Source organism: Ornithodoros turicata, unplaced genomic scaffold (genome assembly GCF_037126465.1).
Source record: "Ornithodoros turicata isolate Travis unplaced genomic scaffold, ASM3712646v1 Chromosome53, whole genome shotgun sequence".
NCBI classification, from domain to species: domain Eukaryota; kingdom Metazoa; phylum Arthropoda; class Arachnida; order Ixodida; family Argasidae; genus Ornithodoros; species Ornithodoros turicata.
The window spans coordinates 708018-727778 of NW_026999381.1; the positions used below are offsets into that span (position 1 = coordinate 708018).

General features: G+C 45.2%; 2 protein-coding genes across 3 annotated transcripts in view; one reads left to right on the forward strand and one right to left on the reverse strand.

Annotated features, from left to right (window-relative positions):
- The window catches only part of LOC135374334 (uncharacterized), a 267918-nt gene that overhangs the window by 131090 nt on the left and 117067 nt on the right, over window positions 1–19761 (forward strand). The gene's annotated exons all lie outside the window — the stretch shown is intronic.
- On the reverse strand, window positions 995–14941 carry LOC135374336 (zinc finger protein 431-like). 2 transcript variants are annotated; one of them, XM_064607326.1, is made up of 4 exons: window positions 14902–14941; window positions 14538–14770; window positions 10242–10394; window positions 995–2855 (listed from the first exon to the last, which is right to left on the reverse strand). In XM_064607326.1, exons 2-4 carry the CDS (start codon window positions 14746–14748, stop codon window positions 1906–1908), a joined length of 1314 nt encoding a protein of 437 aa, XP_064463396.1. In that variant the 5' UTR covers window positions 14749–14770; window positions 14902–14941; the 3' UTR covers window positions 995–1905. The 2 variants fall into 2 exon arrangements, with proteins under 2 accessions (XP_064463396.1, XP_064463397.1); XM_064607327.1 differs by having other exon boundaries at window positions 14538–14765; window positions 14902–14933.

Consider the following 19761-nt stretch of genomic DNA (forward strand, 5'->3'; position numbering starts at 1 on the left):
CACGTCAACAAGATGGTGTCAGACGTGAAGAAATTTTTTAAAAGCCGCTAAGTTGAAGAGAAACATACCGAGCAATGATGGCAGACATTCCCCTGTCCCCTGAACCTGTTGTATCACAAGATGTGGCACCTGGTTGGAGGCAGTCGATTTCTATGCAACTCTATTCGACGACTTGAAGGACATGGTGAACAAGTTCTGTTCCGAAAACGGGGAGCTGTCAGAGAAGTGCAAGCGCTCTTTGAAAAGCCAGTGCTAGCTGTGGAGGTACGTTTGGCGTTTAGTGAAAATGCACTTCGTCTTTCTTGCGCAAGCCATCCAGAAGCTTGAAACGGGAGGCCTCCTGCTCGTGGAATCATGTGATGAAAGGTGTACGTACGTACCAGTCCGGCTACCAGTCTTATCAGTGTCAGAGTAGTCGGCGACCTGTTTGCTTCGATTCCTGACGCCACTCTACTGGAGGTTGTGCCCGCTCACCTTACTTTCAGCCTTCATGTATGCTCCACTCACAACATGCGACGTATACGGGTCATTTTCGAACTATAAGAACGTTTTGGTTGACAGGCGCCAGAACTTCACTCCAGACAATATTGAACGGTATCTGGTGGCAAACATTTTCGTTAACAGTTCCAATCATTTGAAACGCGGCCTCGTATTATTTTTTTTTTCGAATATCCGCTTTGGTTACCTTTCACTGCAACCACAACATGTCCGGTTAAATATAAGTTTACATCTTCGTATACAGCACGAGTTTTTACGGCATATACGACACATTTTTACTGCCTGTTTTGACGGAAGGTGCTAAAACTTGTTTGTTGTTTTGACTGGGTTAAGTGCAAAGATGCGTGCATGTTTCATTCCTTTTAAGCGCATCTGACGGAACGAGACAATTTCGTCTTCCCGTGTTGTTGACTGGAGCTGTACTTCTGTAGTTGCAGTCTCCAGTCAACCCTCTCGGTTGAAAAAAAAGAAAGAAAGAAAAAAACGTTCTCGAGACTGAGGTCACAGGCTTTAATCTCTCATACCATACACGATTGTCCTTCTGCGATTTCTCCTGAGTTGCCATTCACAAATTGTTACAACTTGCAACGCATTGTACAATAGATGCTCGTAATACGAAAGGTAACAGTGGGCATTCTTCTTACAAGTCGTGACGTCGTCTAGAAATATTATTTTATTTCTTTGGGTTGATTTATTCGTTTATCTTATCAGCTGAGGAGATGCAGGGCGTAAAAGAAGCATTCATCATCATAATAAACAGAAATAAAGAGGAGAAAGGAATAAAAGGCAAAGGAATAAAGAGGCAAGCAAGAAACAATGCAATGCATATGTTGTTCATGAAAGTAAACCTTGCTTAGCAATTTAGAGCCACTGTATGGGTGTCCCTTCATTGTTTGTTTATTTACGTTTCGCATGTGTCATCACCAAACCCAACTCTTTTTACCCTCTGCCTGTTTGTGTATGCAAGTTTCAAAGTGCCAAACACAAGTAAATTACGGTGGGATACAAATCGCATCGGTACAGCTTTCCCTTATCTGTCCATTAGCATGTGCGTCTTCAGGTGTCTGCGTCAAGGACATGCGACAGCCCCAGGACTGGTGCACTTTCACGTGTACGCGGACTCTAAGCACTTGCATGGTTGCCTTCACAAGTGTGTCCTGGCTACATGTTAAGCCACAGGTTTTGAGCTCTGGATGAACTAGCTCTAGCAGTTTCTTTTCTAACTCTGTGTGTTCCTCCTCTACATGAACTCAGCAGCAGACAGGTTGCACTTGTATGCCTTCACACCCATGTAGGTCTTCTTGTTACACTGCAGGTTTGTGCTGTGCCTCAGGTCTGCAGGACAGAGACTGCACATGTTTCACAGTTTGCGCTGTGGATGAACACTGTAGGACAGAGGTTGCAATTTTATGGCTGGTTACCCGTGTGTGTTCGCTTGTGACGTGACAAGGTTACATTCTGTCTGAAGCCTGCAGGGCAGAGGTCGCACTTGTATGGCTTGTTGACCATGTGTGTCCGCATGTGCTGCTTTAGGTACCAGCCCCTGCTGAACTTCGCAGGGCAGACGTCGCACTTGTAAGGCTTCTCACCCGTGTGTGTTCGCTTGTGTCGCTGTAGGTGCCAGCTTTGGCTGAACACTGCAGGGCAGACATCGCACTCGTATGGCTTCTCACCCGTGTGTGTCCGCTTGTGACGCTGTAGGTGCCCAATCAGGCTGAACCCTGCATGGCAGACATCGCACTTGTATGGCTTCTCGCCCCTGTGTGTGCGCTTGTGACGCTGTAGGTTCCCGCGCTGGCTGAACTCAGCAGGGCAGACAGTGCACTTGTATGGTTTATCGCCAGTGTGTGTCCGCTTGTGCTGCTCTAGGTGAGCATTCCGGGTGAACTCCGCAGGGCAGACATCGCACTTGTATGGCTTCTTGGATGAATATGTCCTCTTGTGCTGCTGTAGGTTCCGGCTCATGCTGAACTCTGAAGCCATGTGGTCCTCGTCTCCTGCAGACCACGAGAATGCAGAGGGACAAGTGTTGCACCCAGAACCCATCCCTCCCATCTGAACCTCCGATGGATGAGTAGTGGAACACTTTTCAGACTCTTTGTGACAGTCTGCAAACATGTGGCATTCGAGGCTGGCTTTCGACATGCATGCAAGTGCCTGTGGTTTGCTTTGGTCTCTGTGTTGCTCAGCGTGTCGATCGTTCGTAGCGACTAGTGCAGTGCTGTCGAGCTGCAGTTCAACTGTTGCTGTGCTGATCTTGAACTGTGCATATGAAGAAATGTAACCTGAGTATTCTTGTTCACATGTGCATCTGGGCTTGTCCTTAATATGGAGCGTAACACTGATGTCTCTTGCATCTGAAATTTCACAAATCGGACATTACGAGGGCATACCAGACGAGGAGCATATTTGACTCCGGACTTTTCAAAAACTAGGTGGCGCCACATTCACAAAGCCCTGTCATGCCGTTTGCGTTCCATCTCCACAAATAATCCCCACTGTGCACGATTGAGGCCACAAACTCAAAGCAGCTCGCACCATGCTCCGGCATTTGCCAAGAAGTGAAGTCTAGGACTTTCGCACAGAACAATCCAAGCTCCATTCTAAACAGTCACAGCATTTTGTTTCTTTTCCTATATGAGCATTTTTGTTAATTTTTGTTTCAATGTCATATAATTATGCTTAAATGTGCACGGCTTATCTCCGCCATCATGTGACTGTGAACGTGCACGAAGGGCTTTCGAGCCATTACGCTAATTTGACACAGGTGAGCCATTCCAGTCAAAACTGGCCAACGATGTACTAGCTCAGCCCTTCAGAGTAGACTGGAAAAAAACTGTTCATATTTTGTTACCGTTGTGCACGCGGAACGTAAGCTCTCTTTTACACCACACTCACAGTGGCTTCGGCTCATTTGCATATCAAAGTTTGAGGATGGATATTTTCACGCATGTGCGTGTTTCAGGATCTGTTAGTCTTTAAGTACGGCTTGCAACTAGGCTGGTCCACTCAACCTGCCCTGTGCCCGCTTCTGCCCGAAATCCCGATTAAAAAGTTAACCCCTCGAACGTTTCGAAAAATACCTAATTTTGTTCACTAAATTCTTTTTTTTCTTCTTTTTCTTCGCAGTAAGTGGCATTCCATAGAGGCTGGCAGAAAAATTTCTGCTCTATGTAAAGAGATGATGGAGATGTTACATTCTGCAGAAAGGTGACAGAGAGAATACACAAATGTAGGAAGCTCAAAGCATTCGGTAAATTCATCAATACCCGATATATCGAAATGCATCCCAAAAGCCCCGAAAATGAATGGGGACCAACGAGGAGCAGGCGGTGGGCCATTCTTTGTTGACAGAACACCAGTGATGGCTGCTTGCTAAACCAGCCACACTGGCATCGTCCTCTTTGCCTGAAGAACTCAGATGCTCCAAATATAACCGCTTTCTTCTCTGCTTCCTGGACACATACCGCTGGTGTGAATGCCCGAGTCCTCACAAGCCTCGTAGTAACTTTGTTTTTGTAAGAAACGCGATGCACGAGAAGTTTAAAAACTGTTTAAAAACCTGAGCTGTCAGCTCACGTTTTTATCTTCAAACGACGACACGAAGTTCACTCCAAAGCATACAGTGCTGCCCCCTACACCCTTGCAGAACCAGAACGTCACGTGGACGAGTCACAACTTTCCAAAGGAATCAAACGAAATCTGTTTTTCTGAAGACAAGTGACGCTCGCCCAAAGCGGTTATGGGGTCTAACTTCGAGAACGAGCCAGGGACGTTAGATCATCATTAGTCAGGGACTCATGTAGAGAGACATCACCTCCTCTACAAGCACGAATAATCTCGGGCTCCTACGAGAATGCTAACCGACCAGAAATATGCTCTGTCCTTAAAGGGAGACTTCGGAAGGATTTTTAAAAAATTAGGTGAGCATCATACCGAACACGGACCGCTCCCTGGATACCGAATACAACATACGCATTCATTTTGTGCGAGTAATTAATTCGTAAATGATGACACTACCAAACCGAAACCAACACGCAAGGCACACAGCGGTTCGCCCGGAGGAAGATACTGTGGCGACACCGGGCATTGTCGTCTGCTACGAAGCTTGCATTCTTCCATGCAGGATGACGTCGGCAGAGTTGCTTTCAGCGCCCTATTGCTTCACAGAGACAAAGCGCTCACAGCGCGTAATTCGTTGGAATAAAATCTGCGCACTTTGGGAATGCGATATCTCGTATGTATGTTCCTGACACCGCAAGGGTTACTGCTGTGTCGCAATCCTTGTGGTAAATTTTTTTTAAAGCACTTTAAGCACTCACCACGCCACCCGAGTTGCCTTTCACAAGTGCCGTGACAGAGCGAGGACAGGGCGAGCAGATGAGAGAGAATTCCATTCTTCGACGGTTCGAGGAAAGAACGACTATTTTAACCCGCAATGGAATGTTCTGAGTGTGATGAGCTGATGGCTTAGCCATTGTTGATCTGGGTACGTGCAGAGTGATGTAGTCGCTATGATGGAATCCAAATCAACCATTGTCAATAATCTTTTTTTTTTCAATAATTTTTTTTTTTTCGAACGATCTGTGAAAAAAAATTGCTGCACATCGTGGTTGATGCATAGAGCCCACGGTACACGTGCCATCAACTTCAACGACTTCAACTTCCCATCAACTTTGTTTGTCGTGTGACGAATTAAGCCTCAAATAAGCAACCAATCAAAGCTAAACGGGAATGTGGAGAGGAGTCTCAAAAACTTTTCCCTTCCGAGGGTTTCACCCTTCACGTCACCCTGCATGGAGCGGATGAAGCATACCGCGCCGGCCGGTCCTAGCCGCTGCATTACGCTCCCGGAACAAAACAGTGAATGAAGATTGGGGATCAGATCACGCAGACACAGGCCGAAAGGAACAACTGTCGTCTGCTTCTATGAAAGTGAAAAAGCAGCGCAGGAATATGGTACTATGACTACTGCACGGTGACGTTGGTCGAGCAGAAAGGGGAAGAAGTACAGGGTTCACCAAGATAAACTTCACGTGGTTTGTAACGAAGACAAAATAAATTAGAACAGTATCGGGAAGCTAAAGCAGATGTTAGAAGATGTATTATGCTCCAAAATTTTATGTCAATAATGCTGCTTCGTCCGTTTCTCTGCGGATAAATCGTGAAAATTTAAAAATCGCCGCTGCCTAAACGGCTATACGTACCTGTGTTTCAGATTCTTTCCGTCAAATGGCGAAACGGTCGAATGCGGCGTTGCAGAGTATGATTCCGCATTCAGTTCCACCTGTTCAGGTTTCGATGTCGTCTGCAACGCCGCGTTCGACCGTTTCGCCATCTCACGGAAAGGAGCTGAAACACAGGTACGTATAGCCGACTAGGCAGCGGCGGTTTTCTAATTTTCACGATTTATCCGCAGAGGAACGGACCAAATGGCAGTACTGACATAAAATTTTGGGGCATAATACGTCCTCTAACATCTACTTTAGCTTTCTGACACTGTTTAAGCCACTTTAAGCCACTTAAGCCCCCTTTAAGCCACTCCGTGCGTCAAAAGGAGTAACTGGGGTGTGACGATAGCACGACTTGAAAATAAAACGTAACGCTCGCCTTTTAACGGATTAAAGAAGTCAGATATATTCGCAGTGGTGTAAAGGCCCCAAACAATATCGCTATATTCCAACACAGGACCAACTAATGTTCTGAATGCTGTTAACCTAGTACGAGTTGTGCATTCACGAAAATGACGTATTTGGAAACCACAATTTCTCGTTAGCCTTCTTCGTTATGTATTGGATGTGCTTATTCCAGCGCGAGTCTGACGTAAGAAAAACGCCCAGGTATTTGTATTCGGAGACCCTCGAGAGATTCATCGAGTTAATACAGTAATCAAAAGTGAGCGGTTTCCTTTTTCGAGTGACACTCATGACCACACACTTATTTATGTTAATAGGTAACATGTCTCACACCAGCTGCCATTTTCTGCAAACAATTCTTTAAACTTGCATAGTCATCACCGCCATTGATCCCTTTATAGAATACAGGTCATCGGCAAAAAAGTTCACTTTAACATCGATACCCATGCCAACATCATTTATTAGAATTAAAAACAACAAAGGACCCAGGACCGAGCCCTGGGGGAACACCGGGTGTAACTGTTACAAAGGGTGAGTCAGCGTTATTCGCGTGGACAAATTGTTTTCTACTATAAAGGTAATTGGAAAACCAGGTATAAAGTTCATCTCTTACAATTTCCTTCAACTTTAATAATAATTTCCCGCGAGAGACTCTACCAAATGCTTTAGCGAAATCCAGAGAAATAGCGTCGACTTGTCCACAAGCGTCAATAACTTTAGCAAGATCGTCGGTTGTGTTCACATGCTGTGTCACTGTGCTTATAGACCGTGGCGAAAACCACGTTGATTGCTAGAGAAGAAATTCTTACTTGCCGGATATGTACCGGTATTTGGAAACATGCTTATATATGATATGTATTCTAATACCTTACTACATGTGTTCAGAAGGGATATCGGCCGGTAATTTGCAATGTTTAGTTTGCAACCTGTTTTAGGAATTGGAACAACCTTGACTATATTCCAATTGCCCGTGAGCTCCCCACGGGTCAAAGATACATTAAAAAAAAAGGTACTTGGTGCTCTACTCAGCTTACCGAAATGAATGCGTACAATTCCTTTATTGAAGTTTATGTCCAATCTAATCAGTCTAATCGTATTACCGTGTCACATAGGCAGTCTTCACTGAAACCAACGACCATTGACCACTGAAAAAGCAAGCGGCGCCATCAAGCGGGCGGCACATCAACTTCTCAATGAGTGTTGGATCCAATGTTTCCTGGTAGGCTGACACATTACATGCTAGGGGGCCCTACCTGCATTTTCAATGGTCATCAATCTCGATGGTCGTTGAAGATTGCCCTTGTGACAGCGGTAATAGCATGGAGGAAGGAAACACAGGAGCGGCCCTTCGAACTTTTTGCCATTGGGACGGGCGTGCCAGCTTCGCACTGCATTCTGGGATGCTCCTGTCTACCATGTGACCGCTCACGTGACTCCAAGAGCATGCGCAGGCCAGCTCCCAAAGCAGACGACAGGAGTCGTGATTGCCTTGCAGTTGAGGTATTGCATTGTGATGAACGCCGCGCGTCCAGCTTTATTTGTGTGTGTTCGGAGGTTTACTCTTGGTTTACCCTTCTACTACAAGACCGATCAGGGTCTGCAGGACAACCACGCAGGACTAGAAATATCATTCGCGGCAGCGATGTTTGTATGACGACGTGGCCGCGTTTTGTGTGTTTATTGCTGAAGTGCCACAAAGTGAAGCATGCCAGTAATCAAATTTGTACAACGATGGAGGAAATCAATTGAATCTACAGCTGTATCACAGCGCCAGCTTGGAAAGGAACGATTCAAGATGACTCTCTCACAGACAGGGGTACGAAACAACCGGTCAAGTACGTGCTTACGAAGGAAACGTTATTCCCGTGACAGAGCTGCTTTCTGTTGAACGACAGCCGCAACCGCGGTAAGAACACGTTAACGAAACGTTGTTTCCGCAGTGGTGCTCACATTTTAAGAGTAAGTGACTTTGGAAAAACATAAAAGCACGAAAAGCAGCGCTAGCAACAAAGCGTTTCCAAACCGAAACTTTAGAGAGGATCACGTGGTGGACAGGAAGTAATGGCGGTTTTGACAGGAGCGACCGCCAGAGGGGTCCCACGGAAATCTGCTCGAAACGGCCGCTCCTGTGTTTCCTAACTCCATGGGTAATAGTGTGTTCAGCTACAGCATTAGACTTTAAGCCGATGTTCCAAATTACAAGTTGTCTCAACAATAGTTTGCGCTCACATCATTTTATACCCAAAACGCACTGTTGCAAACAATCTGAATTGCCCCGCCATCCTGGTCGGTGCAATCCCGCAGAGCACGTCGGACCGTCCGCACTTCACGTTCGTGATCTTGGTTTTCATTTGCAGCCCTCTGGTGGAAACTTTGCACAACACTCCCAAAAGTTTCAAATTAAAACGAAACACTGGTCGAGGATGTCTACTTGAAAGATATTCACATTAATACCAACGTCATTTCATCTGTTTCTGCATTTGTCGATGTTGTTTTCTTAGTGGAGGCCCCTGTCATCGCCGCCATCTTGCCAACCCAGAGGCGGCAGTGTGAATGGCGAGAAGGAGAGGGTGAAAGGAAGCCAACCCTCCTTGAAGTGTCTGTAATCATGTTTGCAAACGGTGGACAAGTGTGTGCGTTGTTGATCTCTGTCACCAAGACTCGCTTTGTCAGCAGCTGAGGGCAATCACAATCGCGGCCTAATCACGATTGCGCGCGATGTGGATCCTGCATCGGTGCATTTTGGGTATCACACTTGATTCCTTCGGTCACATGCATGGTTACCTTTCGCAGTTAGAAACACAACCTATGGGGTGAAATTCTGCAAAAATTGCCGTAATGCCAAGTTGGATAAAGAACCTCCGCGTATGCGCAGCCAACTCTGCAAATTTTCCGCAGGAGAGCGCATCTGCTTAAAAGCTTACCCCATTTGATTACTATACTGACTGGTACACAAAATCTGATAGCTGTATATCGGAGCTGTCCCTCAAAACAAGCTTTTTGCAAAATCGCCAGTTCGGATCACGTCAACGAAGAAGAAAGGTGCAGGTAGAACACTGTCGACGAAAAAGTAGAACGTGCAAGCCTCTGTTCCGAGTGCGAAAGCATTTTGTCCAGCTCTAAAGCTCCTTTTCTCCAAGGACAACGTACCCAGTGATTCAACGTGAGGCTCTCCATCACGTGTATCCTTTGAGAATGACGTCCAAAGATCTATCAATTGATCAACCTTGTCCATCCAGTACTCGTCATCCAATGCCATAGACACCATCATTCTCACCATCGGAACTGAATCGTCCAGAAGTACAAACCCGATCTCAACCGCGGACAATCCGTTGACACACGTTTCGGTGGTGACACACAACCATCTGCCAACTCAAGTTTTGGAAGTCCCCCAAGCATGTGCAACTTCAGGGCGATCGGCATTCTTTTCCTCGGTAAAACACGCCCGGGAACCACAGACCCCATTGTAGCACAGAGCGAACAAGAAAAAAAAAACGAAACAAAAAGCTTAACGTGGATAGAACAATGTGGAGAGGGAACATCCTCCTCTCATGCGCGGATGCGTCTGACTATCCATCGGGAGAACTCTGATCGATATATGTAGAGAGACGCTTTCACAACCATCGTTATAGCGGGGGTCACGTTCACACGTGCTCCAACAGGTGAGACGACAGGAGCCAGCAATTTGATCTTAATATTGGAGGTACCGTTGTCTCAAAATCGTAATCATAATAAGTAATCAATGTAATTACAATAAACGGGCTCAGCTGGTGCGTGACAAGCAGAAAACTGAAGGTTTCCGTTGCATCCCTGTTACTTGTCTGTACGATGCCATGTGGTTTGGTGTTGACTAATATTCCTGTCATATAGGCAGTCTTCAATCACCATTGTAGCCAATGGCCATTGGGATCATGCGCAGCGCCACCAACACATGGACTTTTCAAAGAGTATCGCATCTAACTGACTCTCGATGGTTGACTGGTTACAGTGGGTAGCACTACACACATGTTGAATGGCTGTTGGTTTCAATGGTTATTGAAGACTAGACTAGAAGAAGACTATTGTCCCGGCCGGGCGTATAAATGCCCTTGAGCACTTTGTATTTACCTTCCGATGTTGAATCACAGTTGTGTCCCATCTGGTCCTGTTCTGTCAAGACTGCAACATTGTAAGCCTCTGTCTTGACTTCTAGGATTGGGTGTTCATTCGCAGAGTCCTTTTGAGGTTCTTCTTTGATGCGACATGTCCCACCTGTGACTCCTGCAGTAAAACAAAAAAAAAACGAAGAAGTAAGCCACATTGCATATCTCATGCGACGGTTTATCTCCACACCCTTTTTGAAGCTAATCACACCCTATTCTAACCTATCCGTACACATTGCATACAAAAACATCAGTCGACAAAACTAGAAATACTCTGACTACGAGGGTGGTTCCGTAAGTTTCCGACCCGACCAACTTTTAATAGTCATCGAGACTAAACAAGTATATCTCTTTTCGACATAGTCACCCTTAACATTGATGCACTTTTGACACCTTTCAACCAGCATTCTTATACCCTCGAAAAAATAGTCCGAAGTTTTGTCCGCAAAACGCTGGAAAACTGCCTCTTGCACCTCACTATCGTTTTGAAATCTCCGTCCTCTGAGATCCCTCTTCAAGCTTGAGAACAGGAAGTAGTCATTCGGTGCCAAGTCTGGACTGTAGGGTGGGTGGTGGATTTCTCCAAAGCCGCACTCCTTCAGTGCAGCCTTGGCAACAGAACCCATGTGGACAGGGGCATTGTCCTGGAGCAACCAGACACCTCTAATCAACCTGCCGCGTCTCTTTTCCTTGATGGCGTCTCGCAGTCGGTGCAGGAGTGAAGCATAATAAGTCGCATTCACTGTGGTGTTCCTCTCTTTGAAGTCGACGAGGAGGATCCCGTGATAATCCCAAAATATTGTTGCCATGATCTTCTTTGTGGATTGTGTGACCTTGGCTTTTCTTGGGGGTGCTCCTCCTGGTTTGCGCCATTCCATTCGACTCCTTTTTCGAAAGGGGATCATAGTAGAGCCCCATAGTCTCATCCCCTGTGACAATTGACTTCAATATTTCTTCTTCGTTCTCTTGACAGAGCTCCAAAAACTCTTTGGCACAGACGACGCGCTGTTGCTTTTGAACTGACGAGAGAAGTCGTGGCACCCATCTCGCACTGACCTTTTTCATGTGAAGGCCCTCGCCGATGATGCGAAAAACGGTTGTTTTGGAAAGCCCCAGCCTTTCTGAGATTTCCTTCACCTTCAGACGCCTGTCGCTCAGCACTTCCTCCTCGACAAGAGACAAATTTTCTTGTGTTCACCACTTCCACTGGACGACCATCGCGTGGATCATCTTCAATGGACTCTCGCCCCAGTCAAAACTGCTTAGCCCAGTCTTTTACCGTTGTGTACGACGGGGAGGCTTCCCTGTACACGTTGTCCAGTCGCGCTTTAATTTCTTTAGGTGAAAGCCCCTCTTTTGTCAAGAATTTTATCACAGCACGGTACTCGGTTTTTTTTCCATTTTAAATGAAGAGTGCACTCTGGCTATTTGAAATGCCGCTCTCCAACCGATAAAAGCATGGAGAGGGTTGAGGGTGGTGCTCCGGCCCTCCAACAGACGGAGCCACGCGTCCTAAATCGCATTTTCAAATTCGTGCGCATTTTCTACCTCGGGCCGGGAACCTATGGAACCACCCTCTTATAAGGGGTGAGATAACCAGATATATGATATCTTCTTAAGCCACTCTCACATGTGCCAGCTTTCTGCTCCGAGTCGAACTAGCCTTTGCATTTTAGTGCATTTTAGTACCCCTTTAAGAGAATGCCTACAGATATGTTTCTTTGGCATTAGTGGAAAAAAAATGATCTCTCAGCTATATCTGCAGGAGTTGAACCCATGCCCGATAGTTTGGCACAAACCAAGTCACATCACACCAATGGGAGTCACGTGGCATTGCTCCTCTTGCTGATTGGTCGATTGGCACAAGCAACTTTTGAAGTTCTTGGTCAGTGACCAATCTCCACTAGCTCCAGTTGATAGTGCCGTCTCACTGCCACCAGTTCTGAAGCTGGCCTGTTTGAGCACTGCCTTACAAACATCTGTCATACTACTATTATAACAATAATATTAATAACAATTTTGTACCTTTATATCGTAAGACAACTACGATAATGAGTAGAACCCGGATTTTTAGGCAAAAAAAAAGACTCGTGTTAGGCTCAAAATCCTGATTGAGGCACGAAAAATGCCATTTAAGGCACGGCACTATAAATTGATTTTTTTTCAACTGTAGCACTGAAAGCGCAAAAAAAAGTGAACAAATCAGTTTTATCCGCAGCAACAATACCGTAAATGGCAGTCGTGACTGTGCTCCTTATCTTTTGCTGCATGAAATGCAAAACGTATTGGTCCTACTCTACTATGGTCACAAGGCTTCTGGTCATTGTCACCTGTTCCACAACACTTCACAGGAGGACTTGCAGGACGTAATCTCAGAGTATTAGCCACAGCTTACACGCGATTTTTTTTTCTTGCAGGTGTTCCACGGCTTATCAACTGGGACGACGTCGAAATAGATCATGTACGAATAAAACGCTCAAAAAGAAATCTACTCGCAATATAAATCCCAAGAAAATCTACACTGTTCAAATAAACTCTGAAAAATAAACTTTGAAGAATAAACGCCTTCGAAATAAATCTTTCAAAATGCACCGTCCCTGATTGGTAGACAGTCGACGGCTCTACGTCAGCCACGGAAAATAGTGCTCTCATCGCACTTGGGGCTAGCCCGGGTAAGAAGTGTGACCGAGGATCTCGCTGCACCGGACGTAGGATGTCTGTCTGTATGTGACCCGTGGCCAGTGTTGCCAACTTAGAGGGGCGATGTTGTCTCCTTTGGCAGCTGGCAATTTTTTTTTGTCGTCTGTCCTGGCAGTCTTTATCTCCCTCCGTCAGTCCTCTTTTGTGTGTGTGTGTGTGCATGCTTTCTCGACCTTTCTCTTCTTGAGATGGTCAGCTGGATATTTGTTTGTTGAGTGGAAACGAGCATTTTGGCGCAATGTTTCTGAGTGTGCTTCTCGGTGACGATTCGTCGCTCGTTACCGAGCAGGTGTTGGGGTTTTCGGATGAAACGATTTTTTTCCCTTTACTTTGCAGCTGAAATTCTATATATAGGCACTGAATCCTAGTTATGCCCATCGTATCAAACGAGCATGTGTGCAGTCGCTACAAAACTGCTGAGGCAGCGGTAGAGGTTCGGATTGGAAGTGTTGTCTCCTGGCTTCAACTCACATTGCCGCCACTTTAAATCCTGCTACGTGTAACAGATAGACATGTTCTCTCCACCATCTTACCGACACTCATGCCATGTATTCATGTGTGTTCATACTTGCATGGTCCCTATCACTTTAAGACTGGATACTTTGAAATCAAGAGTTGTTAGGCGAAGAAATGTAATTGATACAGTACAGGCACGAGTACGAAACACCATAATAGCGTGTTCTGCCAAAAAAGAACATCGTGTCGCCCATAAACTATCGTACGGAACATCACCTTCCTATGCCTAAGCACGATTTATTTTAACCGCATTTATTTTGAGAGCACGTGTTTTTAAGCAGTTTAGTATTTAAAAAAATTATTCTGAAGGGTTCAATTTTAAGCGTGGCTTTTTTAACGTTTATTTTAAAAGCCCTTGCACGCATGCCCTTGTTGCGCCTTTCTCATGGATCGATGGTTGTACGGGTGTGTGAAACTTGTACTCTGCCATCAAGCTGCTGGTGTCCTCGCCCGGGTTTGAACCCGCGACCTTGTGATTATTGCGCGAACATGCTACCAACTGAGCTGGTCATCTGAGTGGCATGTCTACGAGGTCTTACTGTGACATTGTCATCAAGGACGTTCTATAAACAGGGTCTGTCTTTTTCGGGTTAAACGAGGTTCCCCCCATTTATGTCCTCCTGAATCAGTTTAGGACCAATTTGGGTACCGGGTCATACTACCTGCACTATTTACTAGTTACTATTTACAAATTTAGTAATGTGTGATGTAAATATTATCTGAGTGCAACAATGCAGAAGGGATTTCGTGTTGTGCTGGTTCCTATGAAGAGTGAGGTACATATTTTTTACCAGCATATGCGCTTCAAACATGAACAGTTTACAGAGAACACTTAATAGACATTATACACCCGACAACACAAAATATAACGACCCGATAACATCTGTCTATGCGGCACCTGATTTCGCCCAGAATTACAGATTTCAATTGTCACGCGACCTTTTCTCCCAACTCCGCTTCAGGTATGTAAGTATATTACCCGAAAGAACCAGACCCTATCCATAAAACATTCACACCTTGAGTGTATTGTTTAGAAAGATTTTACCACAAGCATCACCTGCTGATGGAGACCTGTTGTGATGCTGTTGCTGCATCTGGCCCTCTTCTGGCAGGCGTGCAACATCAGCTGGTTCCGATTTCACTCTCACGGGCTGACCACTCAACTCTGGTGGGAGCTGCATTTCTTGGAGTTGTGAATCCGAGGGGGTTGTAAGTGATGACTCCAAGACACGAGCATATCTTGTCTCTTCCTTCATGGGGAGTAAATCGTTTGCTGTCCTTGTCCCATGTAAATTAGGAAAAAGAGAAAAGTGGGTCGTCCAGAAGCGGGACAAATACAGCAATGGTTTCTGCAAGCTCAAACAAACACGAAAATGCTCAACAGTGTATCAATGAAAGCGCCGACTCACTGTTTCTCAGAGGGTCAGCCGTATCTGCATGGGTTCCCAGTCGAGACAGAAGACGCACCATCGAGGGGTTCTTGATTAAATCCCCTGTAGAGATTGTTTCATGTTAAGTAAGAATCACAGTGCTTGTTGAAAGGCAACCCCGAGATAGAGTAAACACAGAGACAACCACAAATTCTCTCGGATTACCCCCAATGTTACCGGATGAACCATAAACTGCACAAACCTTTGCTATCCTCTTTTTTACTACCCGCGTCCCCAGTCGCGGCGGTTTTCACTCATTTGTGGCTCATATCAAAATTCGGGTGACGGATATTTTAACGCGCCGTGTTTCAGGATTTGTAATTTTTGGTAATTAGGCGTCTCGTAGTTGCACACTTTCTTCGAGAGTATGTCTGCCTGGCCTTAGAACTCAGCTGCAAAGACGACATCTATACTGCTCTCGCAATCTTGTTACGAAGATTCCGTAAAGGCTAAAAATAAACGCCCTGTAGAATGTTTCGAAGCAGAATTTGATATTTTTGTTTAATGAAAAACTAACTGAATAATAGTTCATTTTCAGGGAAAAAATCTATCCGTATACTCGTTCTGAAATATAATTTATGTAACACGTTTTTCATTTACTAGGGGAAATAACTAGATCAATTCTCGAGTCCGCATTCTTTCCGTAAATCTGGGGAACAATCAAAAAGCCAAGCCACGTTAATTTAAGACTTGTAAAGTAACTTTCCTAGTTAGTTCCGAGAGTTATTTCCTAAACTGTTTCAGTCTGAAGCAATATAAAGAGACCAACAAGAAAACCAGCCATCAGCCAATCAGAATTTCGGCGCACTCCTGATGTGCAAATTAAAAGAAAATAAAAAACAGACAAAAAACAAACGCGGTCGGTAGATTCAAAACATTTGACTTGCCGTTTATTGCAATTGGGATTCGAATTTCCGAATCCCCGCCTAGGATTCGAGGATTACGTTGGCGCATCCCTAGTTGTAACGGAAACTGAAACAGAGGCAGAAACGGAAACAGAAGAGATTCCGTTAAATTCCCCCGGATGCTATCCACCTCATCCGCTGCTTCCACGATCGCAAGTCATGTCTTTCGTCGAGAGTTTAGCTCGTAATGCATTTAAAAATATATATATCTTTTCATGAGCTTGCGACCGTGTGTGCTTGGAGAGGTACTAATGAAGAATACAAGAATAGTGCGATTGGTGGCTATTGGGGAAGACAGCCTCACAAACACCTACACGAGAGGCGTCAAGGTCTTCGATGAAGGTGATTTTGCTGAGACAATACCAGCTGCCTTGTCCTATGTGGACAGTTCTTCAAATTCTTTTCAGAGAATCGTGTGTTTTTTTTTTTTTTTCTGTCAGTTATTCGCATGTTTTTACACAGAGACCAGAGAACATGTTACACCATGTGCACCTTAATGTTGATGCAGTTCTTTTTGTTTATATTCGCACAAAGAAACCCAGTCCTGATAGCTTTCCTTTCAAGGGTACTTGTATTCAGGCTTCATTGTAGTTTTGAGAAGTAGCAAAAAAGTTAGAACACCTGTTGCAACCTTTAATTATATCCGCAGGCCGATGTCACACGGCTAGATAGAACTCACTGTTTTCTGAAGATGAAGCCTCGTTTGTCACACTTGCTTGCGCATGGGTGTCTGTGTCCTGTTCCTTGAGGTTGTTCTGTTCCGGGTGCTTCCCCGATTGTCGTTCGTCCCAGACGATCCTGGAGCAGTATGTTAGCACTGAACAAAAGATCTCGGCATACAAGTATAATGTCAGACAGCCTCTTTGTGTAGGGACGATCCCGATGTCATTTCCATTGACAGAGCAACACATTTACTTCGCCTCGAAGTGAAGAGCAAAGGCTGGTTCTAAGCAACACTCGAAGCTACTTTGTCGTTACTAGAGGCGTGCTAGGAGCTTTAAAGTTTCAAAGTTCCTGCCGCGAACATGTTTACATGTTTACTTACCGCCATTGAAGAAAGGAGGAAAGAATGGTGTCGATGTCTTTGCAGGGCGCTAAGTGTAAAAAGACGTAAAATATGATGATACGTCTAAGAACTATACAATCGCTTTTTCTATCACGAATCTTGAAGAATTTAATAATTCACAATATCACTGAACTCTCGTTAATTTTGCCGTTAATTTACTTCGAGAGCGCGCGTCCCGCGTCAAAATTCAAGAGATATATCGATGACGAGAAGAGATCTACGCTAACTAATTGCACCTAAATAGTACACGCAACGTGAAAAGACAACTCAAACGACTTCTAGTTTGTTCTTGTGTGCAGCACTCGTATGTAATTCGTTGCAGCTGTGTCTTTGACGTATACATTTTGACGAAAATAACAGAAGCAGACGACGTCAACCATCATAATATATCACGCTTTTTCTATTGTGCATACGAAAATTAACACTATTTCACTATTCGGGGAACTAAATTCATCAGAAATACCTGCCATACGGAGCAATTTTATTATTCTTCGACATATCGTTATTCTTACTTACAGTCAGCGCCACGCAACGATATTGGCCACCATTCTTTTCTCCTCCTCATTTCCTCCCTACCTCCATGATTTCCTCCATGGCGGTAGGAGGTGCAGGGTAAGGTGTGGTTCCCAATGCGTATATTTTTCGCTATTATTAGCGCTGCGTTGTAGTGTTTCACTGTGTAGCTGCGATTATTTCTTCTTCTTACTGTTCTCACTGTGTTTCTAAATAACGTTTTTGATCAATTCTATTGTGTACGTTTAGCCGCGGGATTTTCTTGTGTCTGTCTTTGTCCAACCTGTAAGTCCTCTGCGACTTCGTCACAGTAATACCCCTGTTACAGGGGCAGCTTTAACCGCTGTTACGCTTAACAGCAGTTTGCCCACAAGAACGCGGTTACCGTGAACCACAGTTCGCTGCTGTTACACCCAATCAGTCAGAGCGTTGACGAAGGTCACGTGGTTTTCTGGGGTTTTTCCGACCTCGTGCATTTAATGCCGTCTTCCGCTTTGTTGTTAGATCGCAATTGATTGACGATGTTTGCTGCATGCTCTTATAGGATCCTCCGTGCTATTGTCTGCGTCATATTTTTTGTGAATTGTTAGCGATCACACGCGAAGCACGAGCGTGCATTTATTCGCAAAGTCACATAGTACTGTCAGGGACACTTCTAACTTTCTACTCGTTTCCGTGGCCGCGCTCCGATAAGCGCCACGCTAGCGGCCAAGGTCGCAAAGAAAAAGTGGACTCGTCCAGGGGTGGCCGGGTGCCGACGGTATCGCATTGCCGCACGAAGGCGTTGGAAGGACCGAGTAAAAAACAATAAAGAAAAACGTAACAAGGGAAATCCGACGCGATAACAAAGCGCGATCTTCTTGCTCCTTACAAAACAGGGCACGGCAAGTGACAACCCCCCCCCCCCCCCCAGATTAAGATAGTGATATAATTCCCTCTCACACCGTCTGCTTTCCTTTTGTTACGTTTTTCTTTATTGTTTTTACACGTTCTTTCCAACACCTACGTGCTGAAATGCGATACCTCGTCGGCACCCGGCCACCCCCGGACGAGTCCACTTTTTGTTTGCGACCTTGCCCGCTAGCGTGGCGTTTATCGGAGCGAGACCACGGAAACGAGTAGAAAGTTAGAAGTGTCCCTGACAGTACAAAGGGCTGTAGTTTAGTGACGATCCCGGAGCGCACGGATGGGTGTAGATTTAGCAGGAGTACGGTAACGTCATTGTTGCCAGACGACACTTGTGAATACGGACGTCCGGTGCATTAACGGCCTGAGAACATCAGTTCTCTCATGTCCAGTGCATGTTACGAAATGAATAGATGGTTGGATTCGTAGCGGCACCCCTGGCGAGCCTCTTTGTAACGAGGGTCCAGCATTCGATAGCCCGAGGTGCGGACATGCCCAATTACCTACTATTTCTTCTCTTTCTACAAATGCGTCGATTTTCAGCTTTCCCATTCAATTTCTGGTGCATGAGATTTCCACTGTGTGAGACTGGCCCTGATGGCGCTGGGTATTTTGCATTAGTCCGGTATACTACTATTGCCCATTTACTATTACTCAGTTCTGTACTTCCTTCGTCTCAGTTCTTAGTTGGTGATGTTTTTGAAGAGCCCATTGTCCTAATCGGTGTTTTGTGGCTGTCACCTCTGCTGCGTCGCAGTTTCCTGACAGAAATCCGAGTGCCTCCTGTATAGAGCACCTGCGCGGGGGCCGCACTCAATTATCACATGATGTGTGCACTCAATCTGGCCTGTCCCGCATAGTTGGCATTGTGCATCCGTCAGTTCGAATTTGTTTCTCCACTCCCGTGTTCGCAATGTGCCACTTCTGGCTTCGAATAGTACGCCGGTTTCTCGGGAATTATCGTAGAGTCCGAGCACATTGGTTGTATCTGTTTTGCTTATATCGGCTTCTGCCGTCTCTGCTGTTGTAATTTGTTGCCGTAATTCTTTGTTGCTGGGTCTGGGTACAATATCGGCTTTATGTCATTGTTGCCAGACGATACGCGTGAATAACGACCATATGGACATTAAAAGCAGGCTACTAAATGAATATCTGCTTTTGAAAGGCAGAACAGGGTTATTAGAAGAGCTCAAGCTCCTAGGGCCAACTGTGATGTAAAACAGAAAACTGCTTGCCAAGCAAGAACTTTACTATGAGAAATAGGCGTATTTTGAGCGTAAATGTCTGGAATACAGCATTTAATATTGAAATGTGCACAAAAATACTGGAAATCATTAGCAGAGGCACAAATGAATCGGAAGAAAAGTGATGTTTTACATGGGGAGTCTAAAACGACAAAGGTCACATTCTCTACATTATTCTACGTAGAATGTTCACGCATCACGAATG